This window comes from Chlamydotis macqueenii, chromosome 33, assembly GCF_036417535.1.
Source record: "Chlamydotis macqueenii isolate bChlMac1 chromosome 33, bChlMac1.mat, whole genome shotgun sequence".
NCBI classification, from domain to species: Eukaryota; Metazoa; Chordata; class Aves; order Otidiformes; family Otididae; genus Chlamydotis; species Chlamydotis macqueenii.
In genome coordinates, this window is record NC_141588.1 from 299,810 (window position 1) to 317,621 (window position 17,812).

The 17,812-nt window shown below is 65.0% G+C and overlaps 3 protein-coding genes across 3 annotated transcripts in view; 1 reads left to right on the plus strand and 2 right to left on the minus strand.

Moving 5' to 3' along the window:
• Nucleotides 1–1,732: 1,732 nt before the first annotated feature.
• Nucleotides 1,733–5,073, minus strand: SH3BP5L (SH3 binding domain protein 5 like). Its single transcript, XM_086769236.1, has 6 exons — nt 4,934–5,073; nt 4,758–4,820; nt 3,830–3,959; nt 3,587–3,748; nt 2,556–2,729; nt 1,733–2,348 (listed from the first exon to the last, which is right to left on the minus strand). The coding sequence occupies exons 4-6, from the start codon at nt 3,674–3,676 to the stop codon at nt 1,938–1,940; spliced, it is 675 nt and encodes a 224-aa protein (XP_086625362.1). The 5' UTR covers nt 3,677–3,748; nt 3,830–3,959; nt 4,758–4,820; nt 4,934–5,073; the 3' UTR covers nt 1,733–1,937.
• A 2,185-nt stretch (nt 5,074–7,258) lies between these two features.
• LOC147596904 (uncharacterized) lies at nt 7,259–10,652 on the plus strand. Its single transcript, XM_086769235.1, has 2 exons — nt 7,259–7,397; nt 7,816–10,652. Exons 1-2 carry the CDS (start codon nt 7,310–7,312, stop codon nt 9,096–9,098), a joined length of 1,371 nt encoding a protein of 456 aa, XP_086625361.1. The 5' UTR covers nt 7,259–7,309; the 3' UTR covers nt 9,099–10,652.
• Nucleotides 10,653–14,450: 3,798 nt separating this feature from the next.
• Nucleotides 14,451–17,812, minus strand: part of LOC104479469 (uncharacterized) — a 12,441-nt gene continuing 9,079 nt past the window's right edge. Inside the window, 9 exon segments of the mRNA XM_086769241.1 lie at nt 14,451–14,700; nt 14,821–15,049; nt 15,052–15,178; nt 15,180–15,379; nt 15,382–15,441; nt 15,444–15,695; nt 16,422–16,515; nt 17,387–17,564; nt 17,661–17,788. Coding sequence (XP_086625367.1) covers nt 14,451–14,700; nt 14,821–15,049; nt 15,052–15,178; nt 15,180–15,379; nt 15,382–15,441; nt 15,444–15,695; nt 16,422–16,515; nt 17,387–17,564; nt 17,661–17,788 — 1,518 coding nt within the window.

Here is a 17,812-nt window from a genome sequence, read left to right on the forward strand (position 1 = left end):
GCCGGATTCCCGCGGATCCAGCGAAAATGCGTCGGGATGGAGGGGAGCGCTGACCTGCAGCCGCTGAACCCGCGGGGCAGCGGGATGCTCCCAGTCCCAGGGATGCTCCCAATCCCAGGGATGCTCTCCCCAATCCCAGAGGTGCTCTCCCTGGTCCCAGGGATGCTCCCAATCCCAGGGATGCCCCCACTGGATCCCGGAGATGCTTTTCCCAATCCCAGGGATGCTTTTCCCAGCCCAAACCTAGGGATGCTTTTCCCGATCCCAAGGATTCCCCACTGGGTCCCAGGGATGCTCTGCCCAGTTCCAGAGACGCTTTTCCCAGTCCCAGGGATGCTCTACCTGGTCCTGGAGACGCTTTTCCCGATCCCAGAGATGCTCCCAATCCCAGGAATGCTCCGCCCGGTCCCAGTGTTGCATTTCCCAGTCTCGGGAATGCTCAACCCAATTCCAGGGATGCCCAACTGGGTCCTGGAGGATTTTCCCGGTCTCAGGGACGCTTTACCCGGTCCTGGAGATGCTTTTCCCGATCCCAGGGATGCTCCCAATTCCAGGGATGCTCTACCTGGTCCTGGACATGCTTTTCCCGATCCCAGGAACGCTCCCAATCCCAGGAACGCTCTACCCCCTCCCAGGGAAGTTCCCGATCCCAGGGATGCCCCACCGGCTCCTGGAAGTGCTTTTCCCAATCCCAAGGACGCTTCTCCCAATGGCAGGGATGCTCTTCCCGGTCCCAGGGATGCCCCAGCCGGGCTCTGGAGACGATTTTCCCAATCCCAAGGGATGCTTTTCCCGGTCCTGGCGCTTCCCCGCTATGGCCCAGCGCCGGCTCTCCCTCCCGAGGCCGAACGGGGACCCCACCTCCTCCCGCCCGTCCCTGGATCCCTCCGGGTCGGGCTGGGATTTTTTGGGGAGTTTTTTTTGGGAATTGCAGGGCGTCAGCTGTTCCGGGGGCTGGAGGAGGAGGGGGTTGCGCCGGCCGTGCAGCATCGGTGCCGCCGGCTTGGGCAGTCCGCGTCCCTCCCGTATCCCGCAAAAAATTCCCCTGGAAGTGAAGGAAATCCTGGTTCTTAAAAAGCGAGGAAAGAGGGAAACGAGTGGATTAAAACCGACCCTGCGGGAAACACAAAGCAAACGCGGAGCCCGGAGCACTGGCGGGGTTTTTCCAGGAAAATCCACGGAATTACCAATAACAGGGATTTTTTATTTCTATTCCGAACATCTGGGGCTACGGCCTCGCGTTTTCCCGCTCCGGCGGTTTCTCCCCGGACCCAGGAGGGATTTTTAAAGCCCCGGGGGCCGCAAGGATCCCGTTCCCAGAGCCGTGACCCCGCTTCCTCGGCCCCGGAATGGCGGAGGGGGGCGGTTTTGGGGTGCGGGGAGTGGGCGGAGCGGGGAGGGAAGGAAATTTGGCTGGTGGGGAAACGCGCCAGCGCTGGGGCCGCCTCGAATGGCAGCGTTCTCATCGCAGCCCCGCCGCGGCCGCCCCCGAAACGGCCCGCCAGTGCAACGGGGCGGAAAAGGGGGGACACACAATCCCAAAACCGCCGGGAATTTGGGAGGAGCTGGAGGGGAAAGGAAGGGGGACGCGCCCCCCGCCCCGGTCCCAGCGGGCAGGGTCCCCGGTACGGCCCCCCCCTGCGCTGACTTTTGGGGGTGCAGCTGAGCAGCTTTGCGCGCCCCTAACTCTGCACCCCAACGTGGGGCGCGCGCGGCCCCCCCACCCCGTCCCAGCTTCATCCGCCCAATCCGGGGGGGGGGGGACCCCAACAACACGCCCCCCCCAAAGTTTCAGCCCCCCCGGCGGCGTCACCTCTGTCACCGAGGGGCTTCGGCCTCCGCGGGACGCGAGGGCGGCGCCCGCCCCGTCGTCTTTGGGGGTTCCGGGCGGGAAACCCCCCGCCCCCAAACCGCACAAACCGGGGAGGGGCGAGGGGCTAAAGGCTGACGCTGCGGTGGTGGCCGAATCGGGCGCGCGCGCCGCGGCGCCTCTCCCGCTCCTCCGGCTCGGTGCCGTGGAGGCTGGCGGCGTCCGACAAGCCCTGCAAGTGCTCGACGGAGTCGAACTTCTGCAGGTCGGAGGCGATGGTCTGCAGGCTGAGCAGCGACAGCGCGTCGGCCGCAGGGCGCGCGGCGTCCGCCTCGGCGGCGTCCGCCTCGGCGGCGGCGTGGGCGTGCGGGGGGCTGGCTTCGGCGCCCACCGGCGAGGCTCGGCGCAGGACGAGGCGCTGGAGGCGCCGGGCGTGGATCTGCTCGCTGATCTGCTCCAGGTTGCGCAGGGCCACCGAGTAACGCGTCTTGGCTCGCGCCGCCGCCCGCTCCAGCGCCGTCACCTCCGCCTTGCGCTCCTGGGGGGACGGGGACGGGGGAGGCGACGTGGGCGGCGCCGGCCACCGCCGCGTCCCAACGCCTCTGCCCGGAACGCGGGGTCGCGCCCCGCAGCCTCCCTTTCTCCACGCAACCCCGAGAGCTGGCGGGATCCCCCCCCCGAAACGGGCTCCCCGCGCGCCCCCTCGCCGCGCATCCCAGCGCCTCGAGGGGCCCAGTCCCAGTACCTCGAGGATCTGGTTGAACTGGGCCTTCATCTCGAAGTAGGGCTTGCTCTTCACGATGACGCGCTTGAGCGACTTCTGCAGCGCCTGCACCTTGGCCTCGGCCTGCTGGCACAGCCGCGTCACGCGCTGGTGCTCCCGCTCGCTGCGCAGCCGCTCCTCCTCCGCCTCGTTCACCTGCGCTCCCCCCCCAAAAAAAAAAAAAAAAACCAAAACAAACACACATACAAAAAAAAAACCCAACAAAAAATGCGCCATCGCCCAAAAAAACCAGTGTTGCCCAAAAAAAAAAAAAAAATCCCATGTCGTCGCCTGAAAAAAACCCGCAGTGTCACCCAAAAAAAACGGCGCCATCACCCACAAGAAACCAGTGTCGCCCAAAAAAAAAACCAGTGCTGTCACCCAAAAAAAAAAAGCCCGTGCCGTCGCCCAAAAAAAAAAAAACCACCAGTGTCACCCAAAAAAATGGTGTCGTCGCCCAAAAAAACCCGCTCCGTGGCCCAAAAACGGCGCCGTCACCCAAAAAGAAAAACCAGTGTTGCCGAAAAAAACGGTGTCGTCACCCAAAAAAAAAAAAAACATATGCTGTCACCCAAAAAACCGGCGCCATCGCCCCAAAAAACCGCGTTGTCACCCAAAAAGAAAACTACAGTGTCGCCCAAAAAAAAACCGGCGCTGCCACCCAAAAAAAAAATGGCGTCATTGCCCAAAACAAAAGGCACCATTGCCCAAAAAGAAAACAGTGCCTTCGCCCAAAAAAACCCCGCATCGTCACCCAAAAAAAAGGCGCTGTTGCCCAAATAATGGCGCCGTTGCCCAAAAAAACCACAGTGTCACCCAAAAAAACAGCGCCATCGCCCAAAAAAAAAAGGCGCCGTCGCCCAAAAAAAACCACGGTGTTGTCCAAAAAAAACGGCGCTGTTGCCCAATAAAATGGCGCCGTCACCCAAAAAAAAGTGCGTCACCCAAAAAAACCAGTGCCATCGCCCCAAAAAACACGCCGTCGCCCCAAAAGCCCCGCGCCGTGCCCCGACCTTGCGCGTGGCGTGGTTGAGCATCTCCTGCCAGGTGGGGTCCAGGCGGTTCCGGCCGGCCGCGACGCCCTGCTCCGCCACGAAGACCATCTCGCGCGCGGCGTTGTGCGTGCCGACGGCTCGCTCGTACCGCAGCGCCGCCCGCTGCGTCTCCTGCTGGGCCTGCGCGTCGCGCGCGTTACGCCGCGCGGTGGGGGGGCCGCGCCGAGCCCCCCGCGCCCCCGCGCCCTTCCGCCCCCGTACCTCCTTGGCCAGGCGCCGCGCCTCGTAGTAGGGCCGCGCGCAGCTCGATGCAGCCGCCCAGCTGCGAGCCCTGCGCGTCCAGCTTCCGCGCCGACTCCGAGAGGATGCGGCGGTACGCCGAGCGCGCCTCCTGCGGCGGGGAGCGGGGGGGGGCGTCACGCCGGACCCCCACCACGGCCCCCCGGCCCAACCAGCACAGGGACTGCGCCAAGGAGAGGAGATGAGGGATGGGGGACCAGTTAGGGACTGGGGGGAACCATGAGTGCAAGACCAGTTAAGGACAGGGGAACCAGTTAGGGACTGGTTAAGGGCTGGGGGATAAGGACTGGGGGGACCAGTTAGGGACTGGGGAGCCAGGACTGGGAGGACCAGGAGTGCAGCACCAGTTAGGGACTGGGGAACGACTGGGGATGAAGAACTGGGAGGACCACGAGTGCAGGACCAGTTAAGGACTGGGGGATAAGGACTAGGGAACCAGTTAGGGACTGGAGGACCAGTTAGGGACTGGAGGGACGACTGGGGAGCCAGGACTGGGAGGAACAGCACTGCAGGATCAGTTAGGGACTGGGGACCAGTTAGGGACTGGTTAAGGGCTGGGAGATAAGGACTGGGGGACCAGTTAGGGACTGGGGGGACCAGGGAGGGACGGCAGAGGCCCTGGGGACACCAGTTTGGGGACCGGAGGAGGCCGTGGGCCACCAGTGGGACACCAGTTGGGGACTGGGGGGGGCCCTGGGGACACCAGTCAGACACCAGTCGGGGACTGGGGGGGCCCTGGGGACACCAATTGGCACTGGGGGGGCCCTGGGGACACCAGTCAGACACCAGTTGGGGACTGGGGGGGCCCTGGGGACACCAGTTGGGGACTGGGGGGGCCCTGGGGACACCAGCGGGACACCAGTTGGCACTGGGGGGCACTGGGGCTCACGTCCAGCTGCAGCTCCAGGCGGTTGATCTCGGCGTTGGCCTGGTTCAGGTGCTCCAGCTCCTCCTTGGGGGGGGGGGGGGTGGGGGGTGAGAACCCCCCCAAATCCACGCAGGCCCCCCCCAAAAACCCCGGGGGGGGTAAGGGGGGCGCAGAGGAGCCCCCCACCCGCTCCGCACCTGTATCCGGGGGTCCAGCTCCTCCTCCTCCTCCTCTCCTCCCCCCCTACCGCCTTCGGGGGGGGGGGCCCAGGCTCCTCACCCCCCGAAAACGTCGCCCCCCCCGGCGCCTCCTCCTCCCCCTCGCCCCCCAGCTGCCCGGGGGGGTCCGGCGCCCGGCCTCCCCGTGCGGCCCCTCCTGCGCGTCCCCCATGGCGGGAGCCCCCCCGAGCCGGGGTCCCGCGTCACTGCGGGGGGGGGCGGGCAGCACCTCAGCGGGGGGGCCATTGCGGCGCCGGCCCCCCGGCTCATTTTTTGGGGGGGGGTGAAGTGGGGGGGGGGCAGAGGCTCCCCCCCTCCTCTCCGGTGCAGGGGGGCGGGGTGGTGACTTGGGGTCCGGACTGAAACGGGCCGGGGGGGCACCGGCTGGAAAATGGGGGGAAAGGGTCAGCCGCCCCCCGCGCCCCAACGGCTGCCCCCTCCCCAAATCCCAGTCTGGCCCCCCCAGTGCCCCCAAATCCCTCCAGTTGCCCCCCACATGGCCCCCACCCCTCCAGTGCCACCCCAATGCCCCCCAAATCCCTCCAGTGCCCCCCCCACCCCTCCAAAGCCCCCCCACAGCCCCCCCTCCCATGTCCCCAATGCCCCCCCACCCCTCCCATGCCCGCCCCACAGCCCCCCCCACCCCTCCCACGCCCCTCCACGAGCCCCCCCGCACCCCTTACACCCCCCCCACCGCACCGTGCCCCCCACGCCTCCCTCCCCCCACGGCCCCCCCCGCTCCAAGCCCCCCAAACACCCCCCCATTTCCCCCCCCCCCGCCCCCCGAGGGGGGGCCGCGGCCCGTGTTTACCTCCGCTCCGCCACGGCGGCTCCGCCCCCCCCCCGCGCCGCTTCCCTTCCCCCTCACCCGGAACCGGAACCGGCCCTCCCACGCCCCGCCGCTGCCGTACAACATGGCGCCCCCAGCCTCCCCGCCAACCCACCGCCTCCCGAGGCCCGCCCGCTCTCCCGGAGGCCTCAAACCGGGCGTGGGGGTGAGGACGGACGGGCAAGGAGCCCCCGCGCTCCTCCTGGCCCCGGTTCTGCTCCGGAAGGGGCGGCGGTGCGGGCCAGTATGGGCGCCGCCATCTTGTTTTTACCGACGCCGCCGCCGCCGCACCTCAAGATGGCGGCTCCCTCCTTCGTTAAAGCCCCTCGGCCCCGTTTATAACGCGTCGATCCCTCTCCACGCACGCGCACGCGCGCGGAAATTTGGGTCTGGGGGTGCTCGGGGGGGGGGGGGGGGGACGGGCCCCGGGGCCGAGGGTCTGTGGGGAAAGGGGGGCAATGGGGCTGCTGGAGGCCGCAATGGGGCCTGTCGGCAGGTGTATGTACGTATGGACACGTATAAACACGTAAAAAACATATTTAAACACAGATGGCTTCAGCCTCCCCCAAAACCCCACTCTCCCCCCACCCCCCTCCCCCCAGTTTGGGGTCCCGTGGGGTGCAGGGGAGCCCCCCACCCAAAATCTCCACACACACCCCCCCCCCCCCGCAGCTGAGGGGTTACGGCAGCGCCGGCACCGCGGATCCGGCCCGCGGATTCACTTCCTGGGTCACGGGCGACCGGTGCCACCGGGGAGGACACGCGTGGGACCCCCGAGACCGCGTGGGACCCCCGGGAACGCGCGTGGGGGCCCCCGGAACGCGCGGGGTGCGAGCGGCGGGAGCGCGGCCGGGCGCGGCGTTGAGGGCGGGGGGGGAGGGACGCGACGGGACCCCACGACCCCCAAAAAAAAACCCCAGGACCCCCGGAGCCGGACCAGGATGTATTGGGGGGACCCCCACGGACCCCGGGAGCCCCCCCGCGACGCCCGGGAGCTCCCCACGACCCCAGGAGACCCCCAGGACCCCTGGAGACCCCCAGGACCCCCTTGAGACCCCAGGACCCCCGGGAACCCCCCAGGACCCCCTGGAGACCCCCAGGACCCCCGGAACCCCCCAGGACCCCCTTGAGACCCCAAGGACCCCCTGAGCGAGGCCAGGCTGCATTTGAGTGGAGAAGACCTCCCACGGTCCTCAGGAGACACCCTGCAGCCCCCCAGGACCCCCTGGAGCCCCCAGACCCCCGGAACCCCCAGGACCCCTGCAGCCCCCCAGGACCCCCTGGAGACCCCCAGGACCCCCGGATTGGGGCAGGCTGCACTGGGGGGGAGGAGACCCCCAAGAGCCCAGAGTGGGGCCCCCCCAGCCCCCCGCATCCCACCGGCCCGGCCCTGATGCCCCTGGGTGGGTCCAGCCCCCCGCTCCCCCGCAGGACCCTCCTTGCCACCCCGCTGACTGTTTTTTTTCCCAGAAATCCCCGTTTTTAGGGGAAATTTGGGAAGCCCAGCTCCGGAGGCCAGCGGGGCGATGGCCACGGACGCCGCCGCCGCGCCTCCCGTCCCCGTCCTGGTGGGGACCACGGAGAAGAGGAACGGGGACGGCGCGGTCCCACCGGGTGAGAGCCCCCGGGGCTGGGGACGCGTGGCGGCGGCGCGTTGCCCCCAAGAAGGGCTCCTGCGCCCGCGTCGGGTCCCCCAACCTTCTGCCACCGCGTTCCCGTGCCTCCAGCCACCGTGTCCCCAAAATGTCTCCCACTGTGACCCAAACCTTCTCCCACCACGTCCCCAACCCTTCTTCCACCGTGGCCCCAAATCTTCTGCCCAGCCGACCCCAAACCATGTCCCACCCTGTCCCCATCCCTCCTCCCACCGTGTCCCCACCCTTTTCCAAGGCGTTTTCTGCCGTGGAGCCTCGATCCTCTGTGGGGGCCGGCTTGCTCTCGGCCGGCTGCTTCCCCGAGCCGGAATTCGTAGGGTTCCCTGTCCCCGTCCCAGCCGGAGAGGGACGCTGGGCACGGCCTCTCTCCCCGACAGATCTGGGGTCCGTCGAGGAGCAACGGCAGCAGGACGCCCCCGAGCAAGCACAGGCACCGGAGGAGCCCCCGGCCTCCAGCCGGGACCCATCCCCGGGGACCCATCCCGGGGGACCCCCGCTGCCGGGGGGCCCCAACACCTGCCGGGAGTGCGGGAAGAGCTTCCGGTGCCGCTCGGCGTTGGTGAACCACCACCGAATCCACACCGGCGAGCGGCCCTTCGGCTGCCAGGACTGCGGGCGCCGCTTCAACAACCGCTCCAACCTCCGCGCCCACCGCCGTGTCCACACCGGCGCCGCGCCCCACAAGTGTCCGCGCTGCTGGAAGAGCTACCGCAACCGCTCCTCCCTGGAACGCCACCAGCAGCTCCACGCGGGAGAGGGACCCCACCGCTGCCAGGAGTGCGGCCGGAGCTTCCCGTGCCGCTCGGCGCTGGAGGAGCACCTCCGCGTCCACCTGGGCGAGCGGCCCTTCGGCTGCCAGGACTGCGGGCGCCGCTTCAAGCACCGCTCCCACCTCAGCGTCCACCGCCGCATCCACACCGGCGCCATGCCCTATGGCTGCCAGGACTGCGGCCGCCGCTTCAAGTACCGCTCCAAGCTCGTCGCCCACCGGCACCTCCACACCGGCGCCACGCCCTACGGCTGTCCGGATTGCGGGAAGAGCTACCGCGACAGCTCCTCGCTCCTGCGCCACCAGAAGACGCACACGGGCGAGCGCCCGTACCGCTGCCAGGAGTGCGGGAAGGGCTTCCTGTGCCAGGCGGATTTGGTCAACCACCGCCGCATCCACACCGGCGAGCGGCCCTACGGCTGCCAGGACTGCGGGCGCCGCTTCAACCACCGCTCCAACCTCAATGCCCACCGCCGCATCCACACCGGGAACATGCCCCACAAGTGTCCGCACTGCGGGAAGAGCTACCGCAACCGCTCCTCCCTGGAACGCCACCAGAAGACGCACGCGGCCGAGCGCCCGCACCGCTGCGAGGAGTGCGGGAAGGCCTTCAAGCACGGCTCCGTGCTGACTGTCCACCGCCGCGTCCACTCCAGGGAGAGGCCCTACGCCTGCTCCCAGTGCCACAAGACCTTCAAGGTGAGCGCGGGGCTGGTGCGGCACTGGCAGACCCACACCGGCGAGCAGCCCTACTGCTGCGCGCAGTGCGGGCGCCGCTTCGGCCACAGGTCCCACCTGACGCAGCACCAGCGCACGCACGCCGGCGCCGCCGAGAACCGGAGTCCCTGCGGGGAGACCCCTTCCGACCGTCCCGCCCTCACCGAGCACTGACGGGCGCGCGCCGCTGAGAACCGTCAACCCGACGGCGGCAGGGCCTTTTCGGCCGCTCGCTCCTGGCTCACTGCCCCCGTACCCGCCCGGATCGCCCTGAAAGCTTCACCTCCGGCACCCGACTCGTCCAACCTCGGCAGATCCACGGCAAGGAGAGGCCTTCGGGCCGTGACGAGAGCTTTCGGTGCAGCTCCGGTCTCGTCACGCATCGCGGGAGGCGCCAGCTTGGGGACGGGGACCGCCCCACCGGGGACCATCCCCGTCCTGGTGGCACCTCAGACCTGCGTGGTGCCTGGCGGTGGCACCGACCCATCCACCCCCACCCAGCTCTTATTTTTCTTTCCCTGAACTTTTTTTTTTTTTACACAAAGGATTTTTTTGGGGGGTGTTTTACCAAAAGACGACCCCATCCTCTATTTTTTTGACCTTGGATTAAAGCTGAGCAGAAGGCAGAGAGGGCAGAGCCATGAGCTTCACCCAGGAGAAAGGAAATCACAGGAAAACATTTTTTTTTCTTTTTGCTCAATTTCTGTATTTTTCACCCCTCTCTAGCGTCTTGTGAAGGGATGGGGCTGGATCGAAAGAAAATCACGACCGAAATAAAAGCATTTTTGCGTTGGCATCTTGCGAGCGTGTCTGTGGTGGTGACGAAGAGGGGGCTGCGTGGGTGGGAGATCCTTTTCTGGAGGGGAAAACTGAAAAAAAAAAATTCCTCAGTTTTGGGGTCTGGGAGCATCCTCTGCGCCCGGAAGGCGCAAGATCCCCAGGAGCAGCTGCGGGGTGGTGGGGCTGGGCTGGAGACCTTGGGGCTGGGACGGGTGTCTCCCTCCCCTCTCCGTTCCCTTGGCCAAGGATGATGGTCCCAACCAAACCACGGATGAGGCGCTCATGGTTTCACCATAGGGGTGCAGCATCCTTCCAGAACGTGGACGCCTGGAGCCCACGTGTCCTCCTCACCCTCCACCCATCCGCAGAGCGGTCCTTGAAGCCCTTCGGCCAACTCAAGAGTTTATTCACCCAAAGACGAACCGCAGATGGGGTCGAGGGACGGAGGCAGCGCAGCGGCGCCGAATAACATCACGTGAAAAAAAATAATAATAATAACGACCCGCCGATGAGGAAGAACTCGGTTCGGTGCGTCCCAACAGCGTTGTGGGACCCTTTCCACCCCATTTCTTCCTGAAGAAGCCGAGTCCCAAGCGGCGTCTTCAAAATGTTGGTCTGCGCCCGAATCCATCCACCATTTGGCTGTAGAAGAAGCCCGTGGTCCGTGTGGTGTTGCTTGATGCCAGCAGAAGAAATGATCGGGCCATGGACGTGACATTTTGGGGTCTCAAGCCAACGAGTCCACTCTTCCGAAGGAATTTGTGCCGTTGGTGTGCGTCTCGCAGCTGGGCCCATCTCAGCAAGCTGATGGGCCTCCCGGCCTTAACCCTGGACTCTGTGAGGAACTGTAGAATAATTTGGGTTGGAAGGGACCTTTAGAGGTCATCTAGTCCAAGCCCCCCCACAACGAGCAAGGAATCGGGAAGATGTGGAGAGCACCAGCCAGGTCTCTACCCAACGTGGGTCCTCCGATGGGTCATGAAGTTCGAGCAGCGGATAAAGCTCTTCCCGCAGTCGGGACACTGGTAGGGCTTCCCCTCCCGATGGGTCCGTTGGTGTTTAATCAAGGCAGAGCTCACGGTGAAGCTCCTCCTGCACTGCGGACACTCGTAGGGCTTCTCCCCGGTGTGGATGCGTTGGTGGGTCATCAGGTTGGAGCTGCGGTTGAAGCTCTTCCCGCAGTGGGGGCAGCGGTAGGGTCTCTCGCCCGTGTGCGTCCGCTGGTGCCTGATGAGGTCCGAGCTGTTCCTAAACCACTTCCCGCAGTCGACGCAGCTGTAGGGCTTCTCCCCGGTGTGGACGCGCTGGTGGATGATGAGGCTGGAGCTCTGGCTGAAGGTCTTCTCGCACTCCTCGCACTTGTAGGGTCTCTCCCCGGTGTGGATCTTCTGGTGGCGGATCAGGTAGGAGCTGACGCTGAAGCTCTTCCCGCACTCGGGGCACTTGTAGGGCCGTTCCCCGGTGTGGGTGCGTTGGTGGGACGTGAGGTTGGAGCTCTGGTTGAAGCCCTTCCCGCATTCAGAGCATTTGTAGGGCTTCTCGCCGGTGTGCAGGCGTTGGTGGGTGATGAGGGTGGAGCTGTCGCTGAAGCTCTTCCCGCAGTGGGGACACTTGTAGGGCTTCTCCCCGGTGTGCAGACGCTGGTGGGTGATCAGATGGGAGCTGCGGCTGAAGCTCTTCCCGCACTCCAAGCACTTGTAGGGCTTCTCACCGGCATGCAAGCGCTGGTGCACCGCCAGGTTGGAGCTACGGCTGAAGCTCCGACCACATTCCTCGCAGGTGGCCGGTCTTTCCTCCTCTGAGCTTCGTAGGGTGGGTTTGCAACCTTTCCCAATGGAGCATCTTCTTGGCTTTTCCTCCTCGTTGGCCTCCTGCTCCATGGAGCATCTTGGCTTTTCCTCCTCGTTGGCCTCCTGCTCCATGGAGCATCTTCTTGGCTTTTCCTCTTTGTTGACCTTCTGCTCCGCGGAGCCTCTCAAAACAGCCTCTTCCACAAGATTCAGCCGGTGGGGTTTCTCCTCTGCGTTCTCCATCCCCGGTTCATTGCCTGCTGGAGGAAGGAACAAGGAGAGGAAGGAGATTTGCACCCGCGCCAGAGGGAAGGAGAAGGAGCTCCTCCCAGATCCGTCTCTGGGAGGACGGCGTCCACAACGGGGCTGTCCTGCAGCCAGAAGTGACGCTGGGCTGGAGGACGGAGAAGAAGAGAGGATGAAAGGTCAAGCGAGTTCCTCCTCACCTGCCTGGGTATCTCGTAGCATCTCCTCTTCTCGATCTGGCCAAGGTTTGGGAACAGGGAATCCTATTTTGGGGAGAAAAAAACCAAGTTGTGAGCTGTTCCCCGGTTTGGGTTGAGGGCTGCTCCTGCCCCAAGTCCGTCCCTACTGGGAAGTCGGCAAGGAGGGCACCACCGTCCTCTTGCGTCCATAGAACCCTCGAGATACAGCCCAGAAAACGCTCGAAACGCCAAAATACAGCCCAGAAAACGCTCAAAACGCCAAAATACAGCCCAGAAAAGGCTCCAGACCCCCGAGACACAGCCAGGGCCGTGGGGCCGAGGTCATAAACAAGACGATCCGCCCACAACGGGCTGGGGGGAGGAGAAACGAGGGGCTCGTCCCGCTCGGGAGCCATGGTTTTGGGGAGAAGGACCAGTGCCGCGTCCCTCCAAGCCCCGTCCCACCAGAGCTGGAGAGGGGACAAGGACAAGGGCGAAGCCAGCGACGGCCCTGGGGGGGCGATGCTCCTGCCCACCCCCAGTGTCCCGGGGCCACGGGGGGCTGTGGGGCACCGGGGACAGGGTCCCCTCGCTGCGGGGTGATCCTCGCACATGAGTCCTGGAGGTCCAAGGTGTGTCCCCCCCCAAAAAAAACCACTTCCCAGGGACCCCCAACACCCCCCCAAGAGAAATTTGGGGCTCAATCCTCCCACCCCCCCAGGCTGGGGACAAACCTGGCCCCGCGTCCCCGTCCCCGCGCCCCCGAAAATGACTCATTAACGACCCTCAGCAATTAAACAGCTCTCCAGGAAGACACTCGCCCAACGATTTTAGGACAAAACTGTTTATTTCAGAACAATTTTGCCAAGAGGAGAGCAATTTTCCGGATGGGAGTGACAGCAAATGGAATAATTCCCTAATTCCGGGCTGGAATTAATTATCATACATAATAATAATAATAATTAAGGAGCTTGGAGACATCAGATTCTCTGGTCGGACCTTCGTCTGGCCAATTACCGGCCGTAAGGGGGGGACTGTCCCAGAACGGATGCCCACCACGGATCGTTGACTGCGTTTTTGAATATTTTGTGGAATTTGTCTCGTTTTTCTGCAATTACTAATGCCCGAGTCGTACTAACGTTTAAATTCTATCATCAACGCTCCTTGCGCCCGCCGCTTTGCCCGTGCCAAGAACCGATCGAAGCGTTGACTGAAAAAAACGTTGACTGAAGAGGGCGGGGCCGGCGCAGTGGACGGTGGAGCGGGCCGATGGCGGGGCGGAGCGGCTGAAATCGCGTCCTGATCAGGGAGCGAGGACACAGACGGGCGGGACGGACCACAGATCTCCTTGGCGTTGACCCAAAGGCGCGCCGGGGTTGGCTGTAGCGTCTCGCATAGCCAACCTACGCCCACGGCTCCATCAGAAGCAAAGTTTCCCAGGTGCCCCCAGGCTCGTAGGTGACGTTCGGTGGCATCGTCTTCACCAGTTTCAGCGAGAAGACTTCTGGTGTCGCCTTCTCTTGAGGGCTCAGCTTCCACCATCGTTGGGCGTGAAGGCAACCCAAAGCCAAGGACCTCGTCCCGTGGGTTACCCTGAAGGCACCCAGCACCAACGCGGTCACCGCAAACTGGCTGTCCTCAGTGAGGGACAGCGTTTGGGGTCAACCACGCTCAAGTAACGATGAGTGGGAGAGAACACGAAGACTTCGCAGCGAGGTAGCCATTGCGTCCGGCTCATCGGCCGGGACCGCGCCCGTCCCAGACGAAGCTGAGTCGAGGTAAGACGTGGCTGCCGAGCCAGGCGAGCCGTCCCTCGCCAACGGCAAGCGAGAAGGTGGCTCCGGCCTGGACGCGTCTATTGACACCACTCATTCTACTCATTTCACAGACCCGCTGGGGTCCAAAAGGGGTCGTCGAGTAGGATTATTATTTTATTTTTTTTTTCCAAATCACATAGGGACCTTCTTCAGTAACGGGGGAGGATGAAGTTGAGGTTGAGCGGAGAAGGACGGTTGGAGGGTTGGCTGTGATGAGTTTGGGAGGAGACAGACTTGGAGGTGAGGGACTAACGTTAAATTTAAAAGCGAGAGCACTCGGTGTCGACAGCGTGAGGAGAACAACGGCCACGCCACAAGAAGATCGACACGGAGCACGTCTTCTTCGGATGAGCGACCCGGCCAGCCGACGGACTCGGGACGTCTCGAATTCCTTCACTGCTGAGCTGCGGAAGCGCCGTCCGGGACCCGTCAATCCGTCGTCGCACCCCGCCTCTGCTCCTGCTCCCGCTCCGTGCCGGCCCTTCCCCTTTCCGCGCGTCGGGCAAAGCCACGCCAGCCCCGGTCCTCCTGTGGATCTCCTGGTGCCTGGCGCGGTGGGAGGCCTGGCGAAGGGTTTTTGGCAGACGGGGCAGGGGTAGGCTTTTCTCCCGTGTGGACACGGCCGGTGGGTGAGGAGGAGGAAGTTGGAGTGGAAGCTTTTCCCGCAGTCGGAGCAGGGGTAAGGCCTCCCCTCGGCGTGGATGCGCTGGTGCTTCAGGAGGGCCGCGATGGTGCCGAAGGACTCCCCGCAGCTGGGACACGCGTAGGTTTCTCCTCGGCGTGGCTCCTGCGGTGCCTCCGCAGGGTCGAGCCGTCCTTGTAGCGCTTCTCGCAGTGGGGGCACTGGAAGGGCCTCTCCCCAGCGTGGACCCGCTTGTGCTTCAGCAGGCTCGCGCTGTGGCTGAAGGTCTTCTCGCACCTGGAGCACCGGTAGGGCCGCTCCCCGGCGTGGGTGGCGCGGTGGAGGACCAGAGCCGATTTCGCGTGGAAGCTCTTCCGACAGAAGGGGGCACTCGTAACGCCCCTCCCCGGCCTGGGCGCCCTGGGACGCCCTCTGCTTCTTCTCCGTGTGGACCTTCTTGTGCTTGAGAGCCCGGAGCTGTCGGCGTAGCCTTGCCCGCAGTCCGAGCACTTGTATGGCCTCTCCCCGCTGTGGCTTCGCTGGTGTCTCGTCAGGTGGCAGCTCAGCCGAAAGCTCTTCTCGCAGTGGGGACAGCCGTAGGGCTTCTCGCCGGTGTGGATTCTCCGGTGGGCGAGGAGATCCGAGCTCATGAGGAAGCTCTTCCCGCAGTCGGGGCAGGCGTAGGGTTTCTCCCGGTGTGGACCCGCTGGTGGACGACCAGGACGACCTCCGGCCGAAGCCCTTCCCCGCACACCGAGCACTTGAAGGGCTTCTCTCCCGTGTGGACGCGCTGGTGGATGGCCAGGTACCCGCCGCAAGCCGAAGCTCTTCCCGCAGGCGAGGCACCGGAAAGGGTTGTCCACGCGATGGGTGGCCTCGTGGGCCAGCAGATAAGCGTTCAACTGGAACGACTTCCCGCAAACGAGGCAGACGTAGGGTTTGTCCCCGGTGTGGATCTTCCGGTGGGTGCTGAGGGTGGAGGTGAGACGGAAACGCTTCCCGCACTCCGGGCACTCGTAGGTTTCTCGCCCGTGTGGATCCGTCGGTGCCGGTTGAGGGACGACCCGACTCGGAAACCCTTCCGCACTCGTGGCAGGTGAAGGGCTTTTCGCCGGTGTGGATGCGCTGGTGGGGATGAGGAAGGACCTCCGAGTGAAGATCTTCCCGCAGTCGGGACAGCTGTGGAGGCCTTGCGCATGGCTCCTGCCGCCTCCCCGGCCGCCTTCCTCCCGCTCTTGCTGCAGCCGGGGTCCTCTCGGCGGCGCGGCCCCCGCGGGAGGCTGGCCGCCGCCCGCCCTTCCCGGGTGGTGGGTCTCCGTGGGCGTCGTCGCTGGGCCCTGCGGAGGCTGGCCGCGGTTGACGCCCGCGCTGCGCCGTTGGCTCTTGGCAGATCTCCACCTCGGACAAGTCCCAGCGAGCTCAGATCCTCCTGCTTCCTGCCGAGCGTTTCCCTTCCCGTCCGCCATCCCGTCAGCTGTAGGAACGAAGGTCCCAAGCCACAGTCAGGGTGGCTTTGGCCAACGTGGCGTTGGCCTTGGCCAACGTTCCTACCAACGTTTACGGCTCTGACGGCCAAATCCAGCCTGCTTGAGCAGCTCCGGCGGCACCATGGGGTGGGGGTGGTGGTGTGGTGGTGATCCCCAAGCTACAAACCCACCCCGATGCAGCTCACGGGGCGCGGGGCCACGGGAAAGAGGTCTGTTGAGGGTTACCAGGCTGAGAAGGTCACGCGGACCTCTGGGTGGAGGAGGGATGTCCCGTGCCCTCCTCCTGAGCGGCTTCTCCCTCCGTGGGCCCCCCCCCCACCCCACCCCACTTCCACCGCGCCCCGGACCCCGTCCCTCGCTCCACCACCAAGACCTGGAGAAGAAGGAGGACGCGGTGCCGGGGTCCGGGCGGGTGGGATGGGGACCGGCCGCCCCCTCACCCCGCATCCACGCGGGACGTGCGCGTGGGGCAGGACCCCCCTCCCGCCCCACACCTGCGTCCCACCCCCGGCACCCCCCAGCCCGTGGACCCCCCCCCCCACGCGGGAGTGGGGCTGCCCCGCTGCGGGACGTTACCTGCGGGGACGTGGGGCGGGCGGAGGGGGGGGTGGTCCCGGGTTGGGGCGGGAGGGGCTGTGGGGCGCTCGGGGGTCCCGGTGCAGGCGGCTTCCTCGTGTGACCCGGATACAGAGAGCGGAGGAGCCGCATGCTTCCTCCTCTTCCTCCTCCTCCCCCCTTCCTCTTCCTGCTGCCCTCTAGCCTTCTCCCTCTACCTTCTACCTCCTCCTCTTGCTCCTCCTCCTGCTCCATCCCTCCTCCCCAATCCCTCCTGTTCTTCCTCCTCCTCCTCCATCCCTCCTTCTTCTCCTCTCCATCCCTCCTCCTCCTCCTTTCCTCCTACTTCCTCTTCCACCCCTTCTCCTCCTCCTCCATCCCTCCTTCTTCTCTCCATCCCTCCTTCTTCTCCTCTTCCACCCCTCCTCCTCCTCTTCTCCTCCATCCCTCCTCTTCCTCCTCCTCCATCCCTCTTCCTCCTTCATCCCTCCTCTATCCCTCCTCCTCCTCCTCTTCCTCCTCCATGCCTCCTCCTCCTCTGCCAGGACCAGCGCCCACCCGCGGTCCCCCTTTCCCCCGTAGGGGCTGCCCAAGGTTGGTTTGATTGGTGGAGGATCACGGTGAAAGAGAGGAAGAGGAGGGTGACACTTCGCTGCCCTTTGCAACCCGAGCGTGAGGTCCGGGGCTGAGACCCCAAGAGTTGCTGCCCACCTACGCCAGGAGGGTGCTGCCATCTTCTACTTCACGTGGGGGGTTCTGGTGGACCTCAGCTCCTTGTAGCTCTTCCAACACGCGGAGAACCCGTAGGGAGCCTCCTCCGTGAGGGTCTGCTGAGCTCTGAGGTCACGGCGAAGCCCGTCTGCCCTTGGGGCATCCGTAGGGTCTCTCAGCATGATGGATCCTCTGGTGGGACGTGAGGCCTGGGGCCATCGCTGACGCTCCTCCAGCATCCAGGCGACTGGTGGCGTTTTCAGATCTTTTCAGACATTTCCAGCGTTGAGCGTGTCCCCCCTTGAGGGAGGAGCAGCCTCGAGGTCCTCAAAGGCGCCCTGGCCATGGGAGGAGCTGGTCTGCGTCATCTCGTGATGGTTCTCAGCTCCAGGAATCCTCCTCCTCTTCGCTCCTTCCGCCTCGAGGAGGACGATGAAGGCCTGGAGGACATCCCTGGGAAGGGGCTGGAGGCGGGATGTCCACCGAAGGGAGGGCAGGAGCATCTCCAGGATCCTCCAGACAGGTGGTTCTCTGTGGGCTTTGTCCCACCTCGGGCTGGAGAAGGAGGACAGGACCGGGTGGAGAGCCAAGAGATGCTGGGTTGGAGATGTCAGTTGGACACTGGATGTCTTCTCCTTCCATCCCTGGAGGAGAAGAGACCCCTTGGGAGCCGCAGCCTGAGGAGGAGGAGGAGGAGGTCA

What these genes read in the sequence shown, in the direction of transcription:
- LOC147596904 (XM_086769235.1), top strand. Translation starts at nt 7,310, where the DNA reads ATGGCCACGGACGCCGCCGCCGCGCCTCCCGTCCCCGTCCTGGTGGGG. An exon ending in GGACGGCGCGGTCCCACCGG is followed by an intron (nt 7,398 to 7,815) that starts GTGAGAGCCCCC and finishes TCTCCCCGACAG; the next exon opens with ATCTGGGGTCCGTCGAGGAG.
- SH3BP5L (XM_086769236.1), bottom strand. Translation starts at nt 3,676, where the DNA reads ATGGTCTTCGTGGCGGAGCAGGGCGTCGCGGCCGGCCGGAACCGCCTG. An exon ending in TCAACCACGCCACGCGCAAG is followed by an intron (nt 2,730 to 3,586) that starts GTCGGGGCACGG and finishes GGGGGAGCGCAG; the next exon opens with GTGAACGAGGCGGAGGAGGA. An exon ending in AGTTCAACCAGATCCTCGAG is followed by an intron (nt 2,349 to 2,555) that starts GTACTGGGACTG and finishes CCGTCCCCCCAG; the next exon opens with GAGCGCAAGGCGGAGGTGAC.